Source organism: Augochlora pura, chromosome 3 (assembly GCF_028453695.1).
Source record: "Augochlora pura isolate Apur16 chromosome 3, APUR_v2.2.1, whole genome shotgun sequence".
In the NCBI taxonomy this organism is placed as follows: Eukaryota; Metazoa; Arthropoda; class Insecta; order Hymenoptera; family Halictidae; genus Augochlora; species Augochlora pura.
The window spans coordinates 21,419,024-21,434,166 of NC_135774.1; the positions used below are offsets into that span (position 1 = coordinate 21,419,024).

At 34.3% G+C, this 15,143-nt stretch overlaps 1 protein-coding gene across 8 annotated transcripts in view; it reads right to left on the reverse strand.

Moving 5' to 3' along the window:
* Nucleotides 1–512: 512 nt before the first annotated feature.
* The window catches only part of Cic (Putative transcription factor capicua), a 66,095-nt gene continuing 51,464 nt past the window's right edge, over nt 513–15,143 (reverse strand). For 3 of the 8 annotated variants that reach the window (XM_078197184.1, XM_078197183.1, XM_078197185.1), the window contains 20 exons: nt 13,538–13,929; nt 12,264–12,828; nt 11,926–12,174; nt 11,677–11,788; nt 11,381–11,587; nt 11,185–11,300; nt 10,234–11,102; nt 9,931–10,147; nt 9,330–9,410; nt 8,238–8,521; nt 7,709–8,119; nt 7,311–7,620; nt 6,918–7,231; nt 6,155–6,344; nt 5,858–6,061; nt 5,489–5,755; nt 5,166–5,364; nt 4,868–5,085; nt 4,305–4,784; nt 513–4,230 (listed from right to left, as the gene is read on the reverse strand). In XM_078197184.1, coding sequence (XP_078053310.1) covers nt 4,160–4,230; nt 4,305–4,784; nt 4,868–5,085; nt 5,166–5,364; nt 5,489–5,755; nt 5,858–6,061; nt 6,155–6,344; nt 6,918–7,231; nt 7,311–7,620; nt 7,709–8,119; nt 8,238–8,521; nt 9,330–9,410; nt 9,931–10,147; nt 10,234–11,102; nt 11,185–11,300; nt 11,381–11,587; nt 11,677–11,788; nt 11,926–12,174; nt 12,264–12,828; nt 13,538–13,909 — 5,736 coding nt within the window. In that variant the 5' untranslated portion in view covers nt 13,910–13,929 and the 3' untranslated portion in view covers nt 513–4,159. Of the gene's footprint in view, nt 4,231–4,304; nt 4,785–4,867; nt 5,086–5,165; nt 5,365–5,488; nt 5,756–5,857; nt 6,062–6,154; nt 6,345–6,917; nt 7,232–7,310; nt 7,621–7,708; nt 8,120–8,237; nt 8,522–9,329; nt 9,411–9,930; nt 10,148–10,233; nt 11,103–11,184; nt 11,301–11,380; nt 11,588–11,676; nt 11,789–11,925; nt 12,175–12,263; nt 12,829–13,537; nt 13,930–15,143 lie in introns of those variants that run through there. The other 5 variants (XM_078197188.1, XM_078197187.1, XM_078197190.1 and 2 more) reach the window with 5 other exon arrangements.

The following is a 15,143-nucleotide window of genomic DNA, read 5'->3' on the forward strand; positions in this document are numbered from 1 at the left end:
CTCGTTCCTCTCACTTATTCATAATTTACTCTACAGATTACAATACGCTACGCTCTAACCACTTCAGATGTACCCTATTTTACTTTTATTGTATGTACTCAGTTAGTGTGTATTCGTATATATATTTCTTGTTTCCTTCTATTTACAAAATATGTAGAATAGACATTGTTCCTATCCTAACTACAATAATGCGTGCCGTGGCGCGAGACTTTTAAACCCTTCAAGGTGCGCTTTTTATATATTTTTTTTTTCATATATGTATATACATACACACACATATATCTATGTATACGCATGAGTACAAACGTATATACATGTATATGCACCGTATATAAATGCACACACATGCATATGCATGATATATAAATATATATGTATATATACATATACACACATCCATACACAAACATATATGGACGTGTCACTAATTACATTGTCTATTTTACAGCCAAATTCAACAATCCCCGCTGAAGTTCAACGCGTTTAGCCGATTAACCGTTCGACATTTTTCTCATTTTCTCTGTAACATAAAATTGCGATCATTTTGTCGACAAAATGAGTTAAAATGAACGGAGCGGAATGGAGGATTATTTCTTTACAGCGTTGGCTAACGAACGATGCAAAGACCGCGTAAAACATCTCCGACATCACCGAGCGTGAGTGGGTGCAGACTGATAGGAAAATAATTGATAGAGAGCACGTTATTCGGGATGATTGTATTCGACAGAGAGCTGTAACGAGCAAAGTTCATAGAAACGTTAGTTGACAGAATACAGAATGTTCGAAGAGAATACGGACTATGGTTGTACATGATCTGAACGACTGTGGATGTTTATACGAGTTTACAGCATCGGTGATTGATGTACAAGAATGGAAATCAGTTTGAAATTTGTTTTCTACATTAGCAATTTTTTTATTTCATTAAAAATAACATATAAATAATATTAAACTTGATTCAAGTCTTTGATTTATTTTAGCTTTGCAGAATAGTAGATATCAGAAATATATAAACATCTGCAGTCTTCTCGTGGTACCTACTAAACGAAATTTAAAAAACAACCTTCGAGTAAGGAATTATGCTTATGCTGAATCTTTTCAGAGTAAGCAGCAGTTTACGATGGTATAATAAAAACAAAGTACGACGATAGGAATATGTACTGATATGGAAAGACCAAGCAAAAGATGGCGCCTCCAAGAGCTAAAAATAATAAAATTACAAAATAATTTATATACACGCGAATTGATAAGTTACATTACTGATATAAAAATAGTTGTTTAGGGTGAAAGAACTGTAATGGTTAAGTATTTTGTTTCCTTTGTTCCATAAGTACCACAAATCTTCACATTTGTTTAGACGTCGTTTTTTTTTAATAGTCTGCATTGTCTGAACTGTTGTCGTCCATCAATACGGAACACCTACCAGAGGAACAATAAAGAACCTCCAAGAATACTTTGTACCTTCCACATTGTTATTTATAGAAAATACGAATACATCGAATCAATAAACTGATTAGAATAAATAAAATTTAATAAGATCGAAAAATTAATGACTTTTAATGTCATCTGATAAAGAATAAATTGATTAAGATATGTAATTCTAAAAATAATTAATTTATTGATTGTTTAACAAATACGTTAGAATATTTCTTTAGAAAATATAGTTGATTTAAAATAATTAATTGTAAGAAACTTGATATAATATTTATAAAACTCTGTACTCTAGTATAGAGTATGTGAATGACGTTCACAATAACTCTTATGGTAAGCATCTAATTCATTAAGAGTTTGGTTCACGTTAGCATTTTCTTAAGTTTATATCAACTAGTATTTACAGTGATAAAATGAGTTTCCAAAAATGTTGTTCGAACTAGTTACTCAGATAAGGAAATAACATGAATGAACAGAATACAATTTGAACAACGTTACAACATTCAACAAAGTAATCTTGGGTATTCTCGACGTGTATGTTTCAGAATGAACATATGCTCTGACAATCTCAGGATGATTATAAAATGTTAGGTCACCTATAAGGAAGAAATTATCGCTAAGATATTTCATAAAACACAGAATCTTAGAGATCTGGGGATTATAGCGACCACATTAATTTTTAAATAACTTAAATACGTGAATCTAGTTAAAGTACTGTTTAGATACTGACATGAATGGATGTTGTACAATGATCACAACTGTAATTATAGACTTGATTTACCAAGATTGGGTTTATACTAGTGATCATTAACGTTCATAATTCCTTTACAATTAGACCTACTTCAGTCACTCTCCAACAGTACACGACAGTTATAAGCAATGATGGTGATAATGAGTCTAATATAAACAACAAGTTCAATTAAAAGCGTAATAACAAAATACGAATCGCAACAATGTGTTCGACAAATTTAACATTGAATTTTCCCGTTGTTCTTACCTCGAAGCTCGGTGTTCTGATGAATTGTTTAATTTGAAAACATATTTTATCTAAGTTAAATCGCATGCATCAGACGACGAAGCAACAGATAAAAACAAATAAATTTGTCACGGCCAAAAAAAATAAATAAAAAAAAAAATACGGCCTGTTTAAAACCGCTTACATCTAACTTGGCCACGAAAAAAAATAAAGAGGCATGCAGATGAATTTTAAAATATTATATAAAATGTAAACAAACGCGTTGAACTTGAGCGGGATTCTAAAAACAGTAGATAAGTACTTTCGAGAATATTGGAAACATATTAGATATTATCTATATCAAGTGGTTGTCTAACAAGTAATTCATTACTATTCAAGGGACTTGTTTACGCATGCATTGCCTTCCGTTTGTCGCCGCACAATGGCACGATTTCTTTATCTCCACTGTTTTCTTTCTTTATAATCTATAAATCACCAAAAGAATGCTTCCGCCCTTAAAATTTTTCAGACATAGCATCATAGATACTTTAAACTCTCCAGGTATTTTGCATTCCAAGCCATACCTTATATATATATGTATATACATACAAGTACATATACTACATACAAGAATGTATATATGTATATATAATTGTATCTGTCCACTGCATTACATAAATTTTGTGCAATATTTATCGCAGTTCTCATTCTATAATTTTCATCTTCTTTTTATCTATGTCATATATATATTTACATATATATATACACGTATGTATACATATATGTATATATATATTTTTTATATATGTATAAAGTATAACTAAAGTATATAAACTCTGATTTCATTTTATAATGATTCATTAATTCTAATACTCTCTAATTACGATTTTCTCGTCCTCTTTCTCTCGGTACATACTCATGCACATCCTACACACGCGCGCGTAAGTTCATTGTTTTATATCACACACACACACTTTTTCTCTCTTTCTCTCTCTTCTTTGTCTACCTGGATTTCAATAACATTTTTAACAATGTTCAACAACGGCTTAGGCCTTCCATAATCCTGCCAAGGTGTTTCGATGTACAAATATCTGTCACGTATTCCTTTTTTCCGAAATTGTACAAGTAAATATGAATTGTGACTTCATAATGTAGTAAAATAATTTCCACATTTCTATTAATTACCCTTTTATAAATCATCTTTGGATTTAGAATGCAGAACAGTATTGTCTTTTCTTCGAAGAGAAGAAAGCTCTTGTTTATCTCGAAACCGTTACATGATTATACTCATTCGTTTCGTTTTTCTTTTCACTCTGTTATCAAACAATATAATACGATTAAGCCTGCACATTTCAGTTTCTAATTCACTAATGAGCGCAATCGTTGCTAAAATACATTTAAATTCTTTACCACACAAACATTTCACAATTTATACACATCATTGACCTGATAGAACACAGATACCCGAATACACGACATGATATCAGCCGTGCTAAGATACACTCGATTATTTCTCCGATTCTTTTTCGTTTTCTATATACAATATGAAAATTCTACTGATATGTGTACATCAACTCACCTTGATATGCCTGTCTAAGTTACCTGCACCAGGTTACATCAAAGTTCGAATTGCACTAAAGCCTTGCAGCACTTTACAACTCGCGAAAACTTTTACATCAACGATTTTCCCAATAAAAACTTTCCTTTTTAATGGATAATGATGTACTCGTGCTGTGGAGTAAGGGGATGTATAGTATCACAGTTGGCACGTGGGTGCTAGCTACCACTACTGCTTACAGGCAGTGAATGTGGAGCTCCCATCGATGTAGGAGGAGCAGTCAATGGTCCTAAAGAAATGGTTTTCCTTAAATACTTATATCAGATTTAAGTATTTGTAATCGCAAAATTATTCAATAGTTACCAGCCACATTAGGTGAAGGCTCAGAAACAGGTAATGGACTAACCAAACTGTTAGCACTCATTGGTGTTGAATTCGCTTTCAATTTCTGCCTTACTTCTCTGATCTTTAATTGCAAGCTCGTTTTATTAGGGAATATATCAGAATGTTTCGCTTGAAAAGCTGTAGTAGCTTGCGTTGAAGGAAAATAACCATTTTCTTGAAACAGTTGCATAACGAGAAGTCGACGTTGCTCCAATACTTTTCTATGACCACGTTCGTTCTCGCTTCTACCCATTCCGACCGAATTGCCAGCACCTCCTCCAGGTGTCTTTGGTGTTCTAGGAGAATTGGTGTCAACATCTCCTACAAGATCGTTGTTAGCTCTGTACGCATCAACGTTGAAATCTGGACCAAAGAATGTGTTCCCGGTCAACTTAACACTGGAAGTTGATTTTGGAGTAGCGGAGATGGATGTGTCTGACTCAATGTCGTCCTCATTCACTATTTCAAAAGACAATTATATTGTTAAGAAATATTTCTATATATTGTTGGAAGCGTTCATTTAAAATCAATGAAATAATTACTTGTAGGCCTATGAGGTCCTTGTACAGATTTTTTTCGGTAACTTTGCATTTGCATAGACGATTGTAGATTTGACGAATGTAAGCCAGGCGTTACCACGGAACCATGAACAGACGAACTTGCTGTGCTTATACTGATTGCACTTGGACTTTGTATATCTTCTGGTTTGAATTCCGGTAGAGATGAAAATTTTTCTTGGAAATTAACTTGTTCAAGTACTCTGGAATTATACGTTTAATATAGACATTTCTAAAATGCTAATTGTTACAAGAAATAATTATCTGAAACAATTTATAATACCTGTCCATTCCATCTTCGACATTCTTTTTGAAAAAGGACCCTTTCTTATTAGATGGAGACGGCGAAGCATGAGATTCTGAGAAATTTTGTTGTTGTTGCATTTGTTCTGTGGTCTGGGATGTGCTTATTTGTGGACGATTGTCACAATGCTGAGACGTCAGAGGCCCATGGTCTCCTGCATTTGATGTGGGAGGCATTGCTACACAAATGTAATGATCCTTTCAGTATATCTCCCATCATTTAATGACAGATATATTTTTCTAAAGATTTTTTTATTATTCATGCTTATTCTTTTCATGAAGGCAACTATTGAAAAATCATACCCATTGATTGTCTCCTTTGCAACGGTGCTCGACCAAGTTGTGCCGGAGTTGGAGCAAGCATGAAAGGCCCCTTACTTGGACCTATATCATTATTTTGAATTTCATCCATAGAATACGATTTATTGGTTGAGATTTCTGTACTACCATGATTGTTAAGCGGTGTATGAGGAGTATGCGGGGTAGATGGCGGTTTGTGTTTGTCATTTGTAGTCGGCAAAAGAATGTTCACCGTATCTTTTCTCTCTTGATCAGGTTTGGTATTGGTTACTAAAACAAAATAAACCGATTTTTAGTTTGTGTTATCGTAATTGCATTACGAAAGAAAATGTTAAATGTTAAAGTTGCAATTTAATCATTATTACGACTCACCATAAAACTGAGCGTGATTGCTTCCTACTTGGTTTTCATTTTTTTCAGGTTCTGCAAGACGTGTTATTGGATGACCAATGCCTCGGTAAGACGACGTAGTGGAAGTTGTCGAAACCGAGTAAGGTTTACTCACAATAACACTTTGAGTCTCCATCTTATTACCAGAAACTAAACCTTGTGAAGATATGTTACGATTGCCGGCATCTATAATCAGTAAATACGATGAACTGCAAGGTCGAACTTAAAATTCAACGATAAATACGTATAGTAAAATTATTTTTTATAATCTCGACTTACCAGAAATTGGGATTTGAAAGCCACAGAACATCCTGGGGTGTTGCGGTGTTGGTCCAAGGTACTGCGATCCCTGCTGCGGTTTGGAAACAGCCACCATATCGTTATCGAGCAATGTTACAGTGAACGATTGTTGATAAGGGACAGCTGAAGTAAGGGGGCGAAGAATAGTGCCTAAGGATTGCAGCGGCTGCTGTTGTTTAAACAGAGCCATCATGGATTTTCAACCAAACTGTCACTTACGTTATATTTTTAACTTAATGTCTGAGTTTATTCGCATGTGTTTACATAAAACCCTTTAATAAAACTGCAATGCTCATTGCTCCCTCAATTCAGGTTTTAAAATGAAAAACAAAATTTGACCAATGCTGCAGTTAAATAAGTAGGCACGTGCGAATAGCACTCTTATTACACTATTCAATTCTATAGTAACTACTCATACCTTACTCTTAGATAATTATTAATTTTTAAAATAAGTTTGCATATTACTTAACGACAAAGTTTAAGAGAAGTATGACGACAATACAATAAAACGTTACAAATACGTTTTTTATTAATCACATGAAATATACTAATCTAGTAATCATCACACGATGAATGCAAAATTTGTCCATATATTCACACATGCCTGAAGAAAAAGGAGCCGTCGAAGAAGGATTTCAGGAAAACTAGACATTACTGTGCACACGATTCTATCTTATCTGGATTATTTAGGTATGTATGTTACTTTTAAACATCTTTGGTTATTTATACTTATAATACTTACAGAATGTAATACCGGAGCAGCCGTAAATTTAGGCATATTCCTTCCGTTTTCATGAATGCTTGCCACCAGATTGCTCATACTATATTGAGTACTGTATTGCTGTTCGCTTTTTACCGGCTCCGGTTTAATAACTTTGGGAGATATTGGCATCGTTATGAATGCCCCACCAGTAGGTTGAAAACCGGATACCCCAGTTGGATTGACAGGACTGTGATAAGGATACGTGCTCGACAAAACAGATACTGTTCCTCCTTTATCCATAGAAGTGTGGTGATACTTCGTTGTAGTCTCTATACCTGTTGAAGGTATTCGTGCTAAACAAACGGAGACATTTACTTTACTATAACACACCTATTACTAAACAATAATTTTCCATCAAACGATAAAACAAACCTTTTATTGGTTTAGGCCTGCATGTAATTTCTTGCTTCACCGTCATCGTCTCCCTCTTTTGACCACTCACAGGCGAAAATCGTGATTGCGTGTAACATTTCTTTTCACCATCTTCGTCTTGTATATCATTATCGCTGTCTGTTAATTTATCTTTGCATTTCAAATCTATTTCAGGTTGTGGATCCTCGCAAATTACCATTTGGTCTTCATCCGATACATTTCCGTCTTCATCCTGCTTTAAATCTGGTTCAGTGTTTTCGATCTGTACAGGCATTTCCATTATCCGATGCGCGTGCGACTGATTAATAACCTGGGTAAATAATGCTTGTAATGTAACCAAGTGTATTAAAACTTTTACAGGATTAATCAAAGAAATTAATATAAAAAATGCATTGTACCTCAATCGGAGGAGCTTCAGTATAGACTGTAGAAACGGGAACAGTAATTTCGTCATTGGCTCTTGGTGTTAATGGTACATCGTCCGTTGGTGGTCCCATATCTGTATCTTCTCCGGTACTGTTCAATTTTCCCCGAGAATCACTGCCTTTGAAACTCGTTGTAGAAGATTTTCGCCTATCTTTACTGCACCATTTCCAATCTGGATGTGCTTTAAAATGCGCTTCTTTCACTTCTGACGCAAGATCATGATACTTTTGCTTTTCTTCTGGACCCAATGCGTACCACCACTCTCCTAATATTTTGGATACAGTACGATTATCCTGATTCGGATGTCTCTGGTGCACTAGTGCACGGTGACGCTTTGAGAAAATCATAAATGCGTTCATTGGCCGCCGTATTCGATCCTTAGTCTAAAAACAAGAATGCATTGTAAGTGTTTAATTATTTGTTTCAATTAATTTTGAACCGTCATTTTTATCTTGTAACCAGAGCGTTCAATTTTAAATTATTGTAATAATTTGGGCTCACTTTAAGTGGACTTTGAGGCTCCTTGGAATGCAATGCACTAAGTGACTGACTGCGTCTCTTATTGGCATTAGCTTCCACTTCTGCAGGTGTTGTCGGCTCTGCTTCAAAAACGTCATCATCTTCCTCTTCAGCAGGCGTAATAGGATCTGGTCCAGGACCAGGTCCATCTTCACCAGGCGTACTCATACTTATTGGAATTGGAGGTGCACTCAAAGGTGGGCTTAGGGTGGATGGTGGAGGACTCACTTCTGATTGATCTAGTACTGTCGTCTGCCAGGGAAAAGCTGCAATGAAATTTGTGCGTGAGTTGCAATGATTATAGTTAGTAATGATGTAGAAATATTAGCTAAGAAAGTAATAATGATGTTGTTACATATTAATATATATTTATTGTTAAATATACATATATGCAATTGTGTTAATATTATGTCGTTATAATTGTTTTATGAATCAAATTACAGAAGCACTTTAATATGGTTATAAAATATTTTTTCATGACACTTTTCAAACAATTAAACACTATTCTTTTAAATAACTTAGAAAATAATACTCCAATATTCGCAATACAAAGGGAACATCACTCTACCCCAACATTAAAGTAACATTAAATATGATTTTCGTATTCAAGTTAGAGTAGAAAATATATGATATACATTTGAAATACGAGTAAAAACTGATTAGCTACTTTTGTTGTAAAATAGATAATGGTATATAGAGAGTTTATTTGAATTTCAGTAAAAAGGAAGAACATTATAGGCTAATGATTATAAAAAGGAAGATATTTACCATAAACAATAAAATAGAAAAATATTATTTCTAATGTACCTATTAGTACATTTTTTGTACACAAATCTTTAAATGTGAAGAAACTAATTTTATAAAAGATATATGCTAATGATAGTAAACATGTGTTGTACTTAAAATATAATGATAATGTTGTACTTCATATATTATTTGAAAAGTACTAATTAAAGACTCTTTTTATCATATAACTAGTATACGTAAATATATGTCTATATTTATCACTGTCAATGTATTTTACAACAATTATGAATGTAGTTATACAATTTATTTGGCAGTGAGAACTCAAACCTTTTTTCCAGTTGCGCACTGCATTGTTCAGTAATGATGGGGGATGGGACTGGTATGCAGGAGGAACTTCGTGGCTGCCATCTGTGAAAGCCTTATTGTTTAGTCAAGTACTCTAAGAATACGATAATATGAAATGATGAAAATGTAGTTAAATGATATATGTATTCAATCAAAATATACTTTATACACTATAAGCTGAACCTTATTAAGCAATATAATTTTTTTAAATTTTGTTATATACTTGAAAAAATTCCTTTGTGAAATCTAAAAAATTCTCGTTATATACTTGTTACCAAAATCTCATCGTCAATTTTGAAAATATTAAATGTTTTTTAAAAAGCAGATATTTTCAAAATACATTCATCCCCTGCTAAACGTGTAAGTAAAATTCGATTTGTGACCCGCACAAAATGTGCTAAGTTAGGTAATAAGGATTTCTTTACTAATATACCTGATATCAAATCGTGTGATAAGTATGTGTATATTAATGTATTAAATAAAACATAAATTCGACTTATACAAAAACAAAGAAAATATACAGTGATAAAATTGAGGCAATTATATATTTTGAACTCAAAAATCATCGATGCTCTAAACTTACATAGAACACCATTGTTTTTTGAGTTTTCTTCTCTAGATGGTTGACTTTTTGGAATCTGTATTATATTTCCTGGTTGAACTATTACATGCTGGAAGACACTCGTAGGAGTAGGTGGATTCGAAGCTTCTGTGGTAGTTGTCATTACTACACTTGTAGGTGGTGGTTGCGTTCTCTGCATATCCATATGTGTGGACGCGTGTGTCGGTACTTTACTTGCCTAATAAAAGTAATATGTAATTATTATTTAAATCATTTTTTTATGTCGGTCAAACCAAGAACGTACGTCGTTGTAGAATTACTTACTTGTAAAACCGACAATTTATCGATGTGGACAGACGAGACAGCAGGTGATTGCGGAGGTTGAGACTGCGTTTGATGTAACGATGGTGGAAGCTGACTTAACTGATTCATTAACCCAGGTCTATACTTATCTTCCTGATTAGTTATATGGCCTGCTGTAGATACGTCCACGCTATTTTTTATTACAAGATACTTTTTTTCATGTTGATGTTGCATCACATAAATTGGCTGGCTCTGGGGTTGCGGTTGTGCATAATCGACGGGTTGTTCCAAAGGTTTATGCAGAAGAGTTAGGTTCTGTGGTGTTGGCGCTGACAGTGGCATATGAGGCGAATGAGATTGTTTTAGTATTTGTGCATTTTGTTCTGGAACTTCCGAATGACTGGGAAAACCATTGTTCGTTGTGAGTGCATGCTGAAGAATTATGCCTTGTTGTTGTTGCGCTATAGTCGTCACAACCGATGGATGTCGCGGCGGTGGGCTTTGTTCCGACCATGAGAAGGTTAAGTTGGTAGGTCCAGGTATACCACGGCTTACAGGAGAGATTCTTATTACGCTTGTCCCTATACTAGCTGGGACAGGTGCTGTTGGAGCTGGTCGGTTTGACCTAACTACTCGATTGGGTTCAGGTTTTATCACCTGTTGTTGATACTGAGTAATAAACGTGGATTGAGTAGGTGAATGTTTCCACTTCGCACCAGGTGAAACTAATGGAGGCGCGTGATGAGCAGGACTTGAAATAGGCATAAACACGTTGTTTTGATTGAGTCCCAACGGTGGTACTGGAGACTGATTGATACAAGGAGATATCGACGACTGTCCAGTTGGCGATGAAAACGCCGGCGTTGCTGATCTGGAACTTCCTAAGGACACTACAATAAAACCATATAATACAATTGTTACAGAATTATTGAAAAATACATCGTGCAAAGAACTAACAATATAAATTCTTACCTAGCATGTTAGCAGCTTCGGTCTCATCTTGATCGAATCTACCAGCAATTCTTCGATCTCCATAGTTTGGAGAAGTGTCGGAATCTCTTGATGTCTCCTCGCCATCCATCTTACCACTGTTATAAAATATTATATTAATAAAGAATATGAAACTTTCACTTTGCTAATTATGAAGCTGATTTAGAAATATCATTACCCAGGAAATGTATTTGTTGGACCTCTAAGGCCAGATCCTTTCAAACTAAGATGACGAGAACAGTAACCCCTACGTTGGCTTTCTTTGGAACATCCTTCTTTGCTGCAGAGTCGACGCCACTGTTTACCATTGAACTTTTTTCTAACTCCACTTGGCGTAGCCACTACATCACCTTTTTTATATCTATGTGGCGTTGCCGCCTGAGATCTATTTAATGTTTGATAAAAAAAAATCGATGAAACTTTTGCTTTTGAAGTAGGTTTTTATGATGTTCTATAATTTTTTGACAATATTACCTGGGCGTGGCTGCTTGAGAACGAGGAGTTATACTGCGTTGTTCAACTAGACTACTGGTACTTCCCCGACTTTGCATGCTACTCCTTTTACTGCTTCCTGATAATTTTGCGTCTGCGAGTTGAATATACATTTCGATTATTACGATAGCTAACAACGGCAGTTTGTGGAGATAATTAATAAATCTCTATTATCGGATAGGCGAGGTTCTACTGTATACGTTTTAACTACCCATATTATTATTAACTAACCTGCATCTGAAGGGAATGTGATATCTTCCCTATCTAAGTCATCTTCACTTTCTAAATCATCGTATGGTCGACTTCCGTTACTTAGTGCTGTGCTAGCAGAATGTGCAGAAGTCATGAGAGGACTAGTACCAGTCGTTCTGTAATATGTGTCAGTATTATGGGCTGATATATGAGATGTATGGTTAGAAGAGTGATGAAGCATAATTGGCACTGCTGTTGGAGCTTCCGAAGAATTTCGATAGCCATGTTCTGAAAGTATATGTATTATATAAATTGGCAAAATCTGGATGTAAAAGATAAAATTATATTAATTATTGTATATTATAGTTAAGACATACCAATTCCTTCAACTCTTGAAGAATCACAGTCTTCCAATCCTTCCTCTAATTCGTCCCACCATGGAGGTTGCACTAATCGTAGGTCCGCACGTTTCACAACATAACTGGCACTCTGATCATCTTCTCTTGGTATTCTAACAACAAAACGCTTAGGCTTCGTTAAAATCTTGCACACTGTCCCCTTTACAAACACTTTAGCCGCGTCAATATGATTGTTTGACGGTGGGCATCTGATACAAACTTTTGCATCTAAAGCCACTTGCCCTACGGACGGGCTCGCATCACCTATCACATCATACCTCCCCGCACCCAAAACGTCAGTATAACGCACTAGTTTCCTCTCTCCATCGAATTCTATGTAAATCTCTCCTTGAACAACGTTACGAATAACACCTGGATAATAATATGAATCCCTTAAAGCTAACACTCTGTGGTCGCGCCACTCACTGAGATCAATAGTAACAGTAGCAGGCCGAGGACGAGAACGTAAAGGTTCTTCTCGAAGAGAATAATCCACTGCAGTACTTTGAGGTGGTAGAATTACCACCGAATGTCCCGGGGATACCTGGAAAACATTTACCGCAATTAATTAAATGAATACTTAGTAGCTAAAATAACTACAGGATAGGCCAAAGTCTAGAGTCAGATAGATCTTTTTCGCTTCTTTCATCGCAATATCTAAAACGTTTGTTTTTATGAGATAAATGTTCATTAAAAATCTCTTTAGCTGAAACACAATGAAGATTTACAATTTCATTTTTTTAAGAATCGATAAATAGTGTTAATAAATTTCTTAGCTTTAGTTTTTAAGAGGTCTTAACTAACGTCTTACTTTTCAAAGTTTAAATATGGAAAATCTTCAATAATGACAAAATATTTTCTTTAAAGGTAATATTGTTGCGTTATTACTGAGTACTGTTTACCACCGATTTAAGACGAGGTAATTTAATAAAATCAATCAATTACTCATTAGCTTATCTATGACAATTCTTGCCTGATTTATACTTCAAGGGAACACACTTTCTATTCTTCAATCCATGTAGAAGTATTATTTTATTTCCATTTTTAGAAACCTACTACGTATAAATCAGCGCACTTCTACATATCTCTGAATAGAGGAATAGATTTTTAAATTATAATAATAATAATTACTTAATAAAATGCAATTATCAAAAATAAAGGAAAGAAACTTCTACTGTTTTCAAATGTACGTAACTACCTTTTAGATGTAAAGTGTTTGGTAATCCATCATTTAAATAAATTACGTGACGTACTTGATAACAATCGGATTCTTGTTGTTGCGGAGATTGCCGGGCTAAAGTTGATTGTTGAACTAAACTTGGTTGGCCGAGTAGCATGTTCGGTGTCCGTATGTTCACCATGTTATTTATATTGCTTGTTACATTGCTGGTTTTGTCCATCTCCTCGAGCTCCGATGGGTCGAACTTTCGTTTCTTTGGAAGTTTCTTAGCGCTGATTGTTGGATCGGATGGATCCCGCTGAGGAGGCGCCAGCGGCGGGGGTGGTTGTTCCAGAATAGATTTTTCTTCAATCGAATTGCCGCCACCACCCCCGCCCACTCCATACTGTCCGCCTCCAAGGGGATCCCCCCGTTTTTCGTGCATCTCAGAATGCGCAGTCAGCATTTTTGCCACCTCACGCTGCTCTGTGAATTAAAAGGCCAATATTAGAACTTCCCCTCTTTATTACTAATAAAATTCACTCTACTCATTAATTAATGGATAGGACGTAGTTTATATAAACTTCTAAAAACGACATTTTATTTTGAAACAATTTTAAATTAAACCATGTAATCTGAGTTTAAAAATATGCTCTCGTAGAATGATTTGTAAATATTTTGTTCAATTATACCCCGCATGCAATATTTTAGATACATTTTTAAATATTTCATTTATTTTTCTATTTTTTTCTTGTCTCACAATATTCTAAAATCTTTTTACGAATGTGTTTTATTTTTTACAACAATTTTGATTCAATCAATAAATAATAGTTACTTACTTTTATTTTTGTGTAAATTAGCATTATTATACGTCATACTAAATGAACTCAAATCTGAAAATATTTAGTATAAATTGAATTATCCTTATTTTAATGTCTTTCATATCCTTTTTTTAATGTCTTCCGATCATTTTTATGGCGTGCTTGAGATGGATACATCTTATGCATACTAACGAAAATAATAACACTATCAGCTACATTACCGATTTTATATTCAACGCATCAGCTCACATATGCTACTATGTTATGAACGAACAGTTATATTTCACCCCTAAAATTAGGTTCATTATTTTGAATTATATGAAACATGAACCCCTAATTCTTGCAAGAACATATCACATGAAAGTAATGATATTTAATGTGCTTTTTATGGAAGCATATTATAGTCCAACCATTATTTCAATACTGTATTATTTAGTAATTTATTGGTAAGGTAATGCAAACGATTAAAATAATTTTCTAAATATAAGGTAGAGGCATTTTCTCAAGCTTAATAGAATATCTTACTTTTCACTAAGTAAATCTGTAATACATGTAATCTATCCACATACATCTTATTGTATGATATATGATTCATGCACAAGGCATTTAATAAGATAATTGTGTATCAAATAAGTTACATACGTTCATGAGATTTAAATATTGCAATTTACTATCATTCATCGATTATTATCCGATGACGATCATAATAATTATAAACTAACGCGTTTGCAGCCAATAAAATATAACATTCCAATATTCCAATGATTGTAATAAGGCGCAAACATTTATCAGAATTATCAAAGTAAACTTTAAACAATTCCAAAAATAGAATTACACTTTTCATCGATAAGAATGTGTAACCTGAATGAGTGAATACAT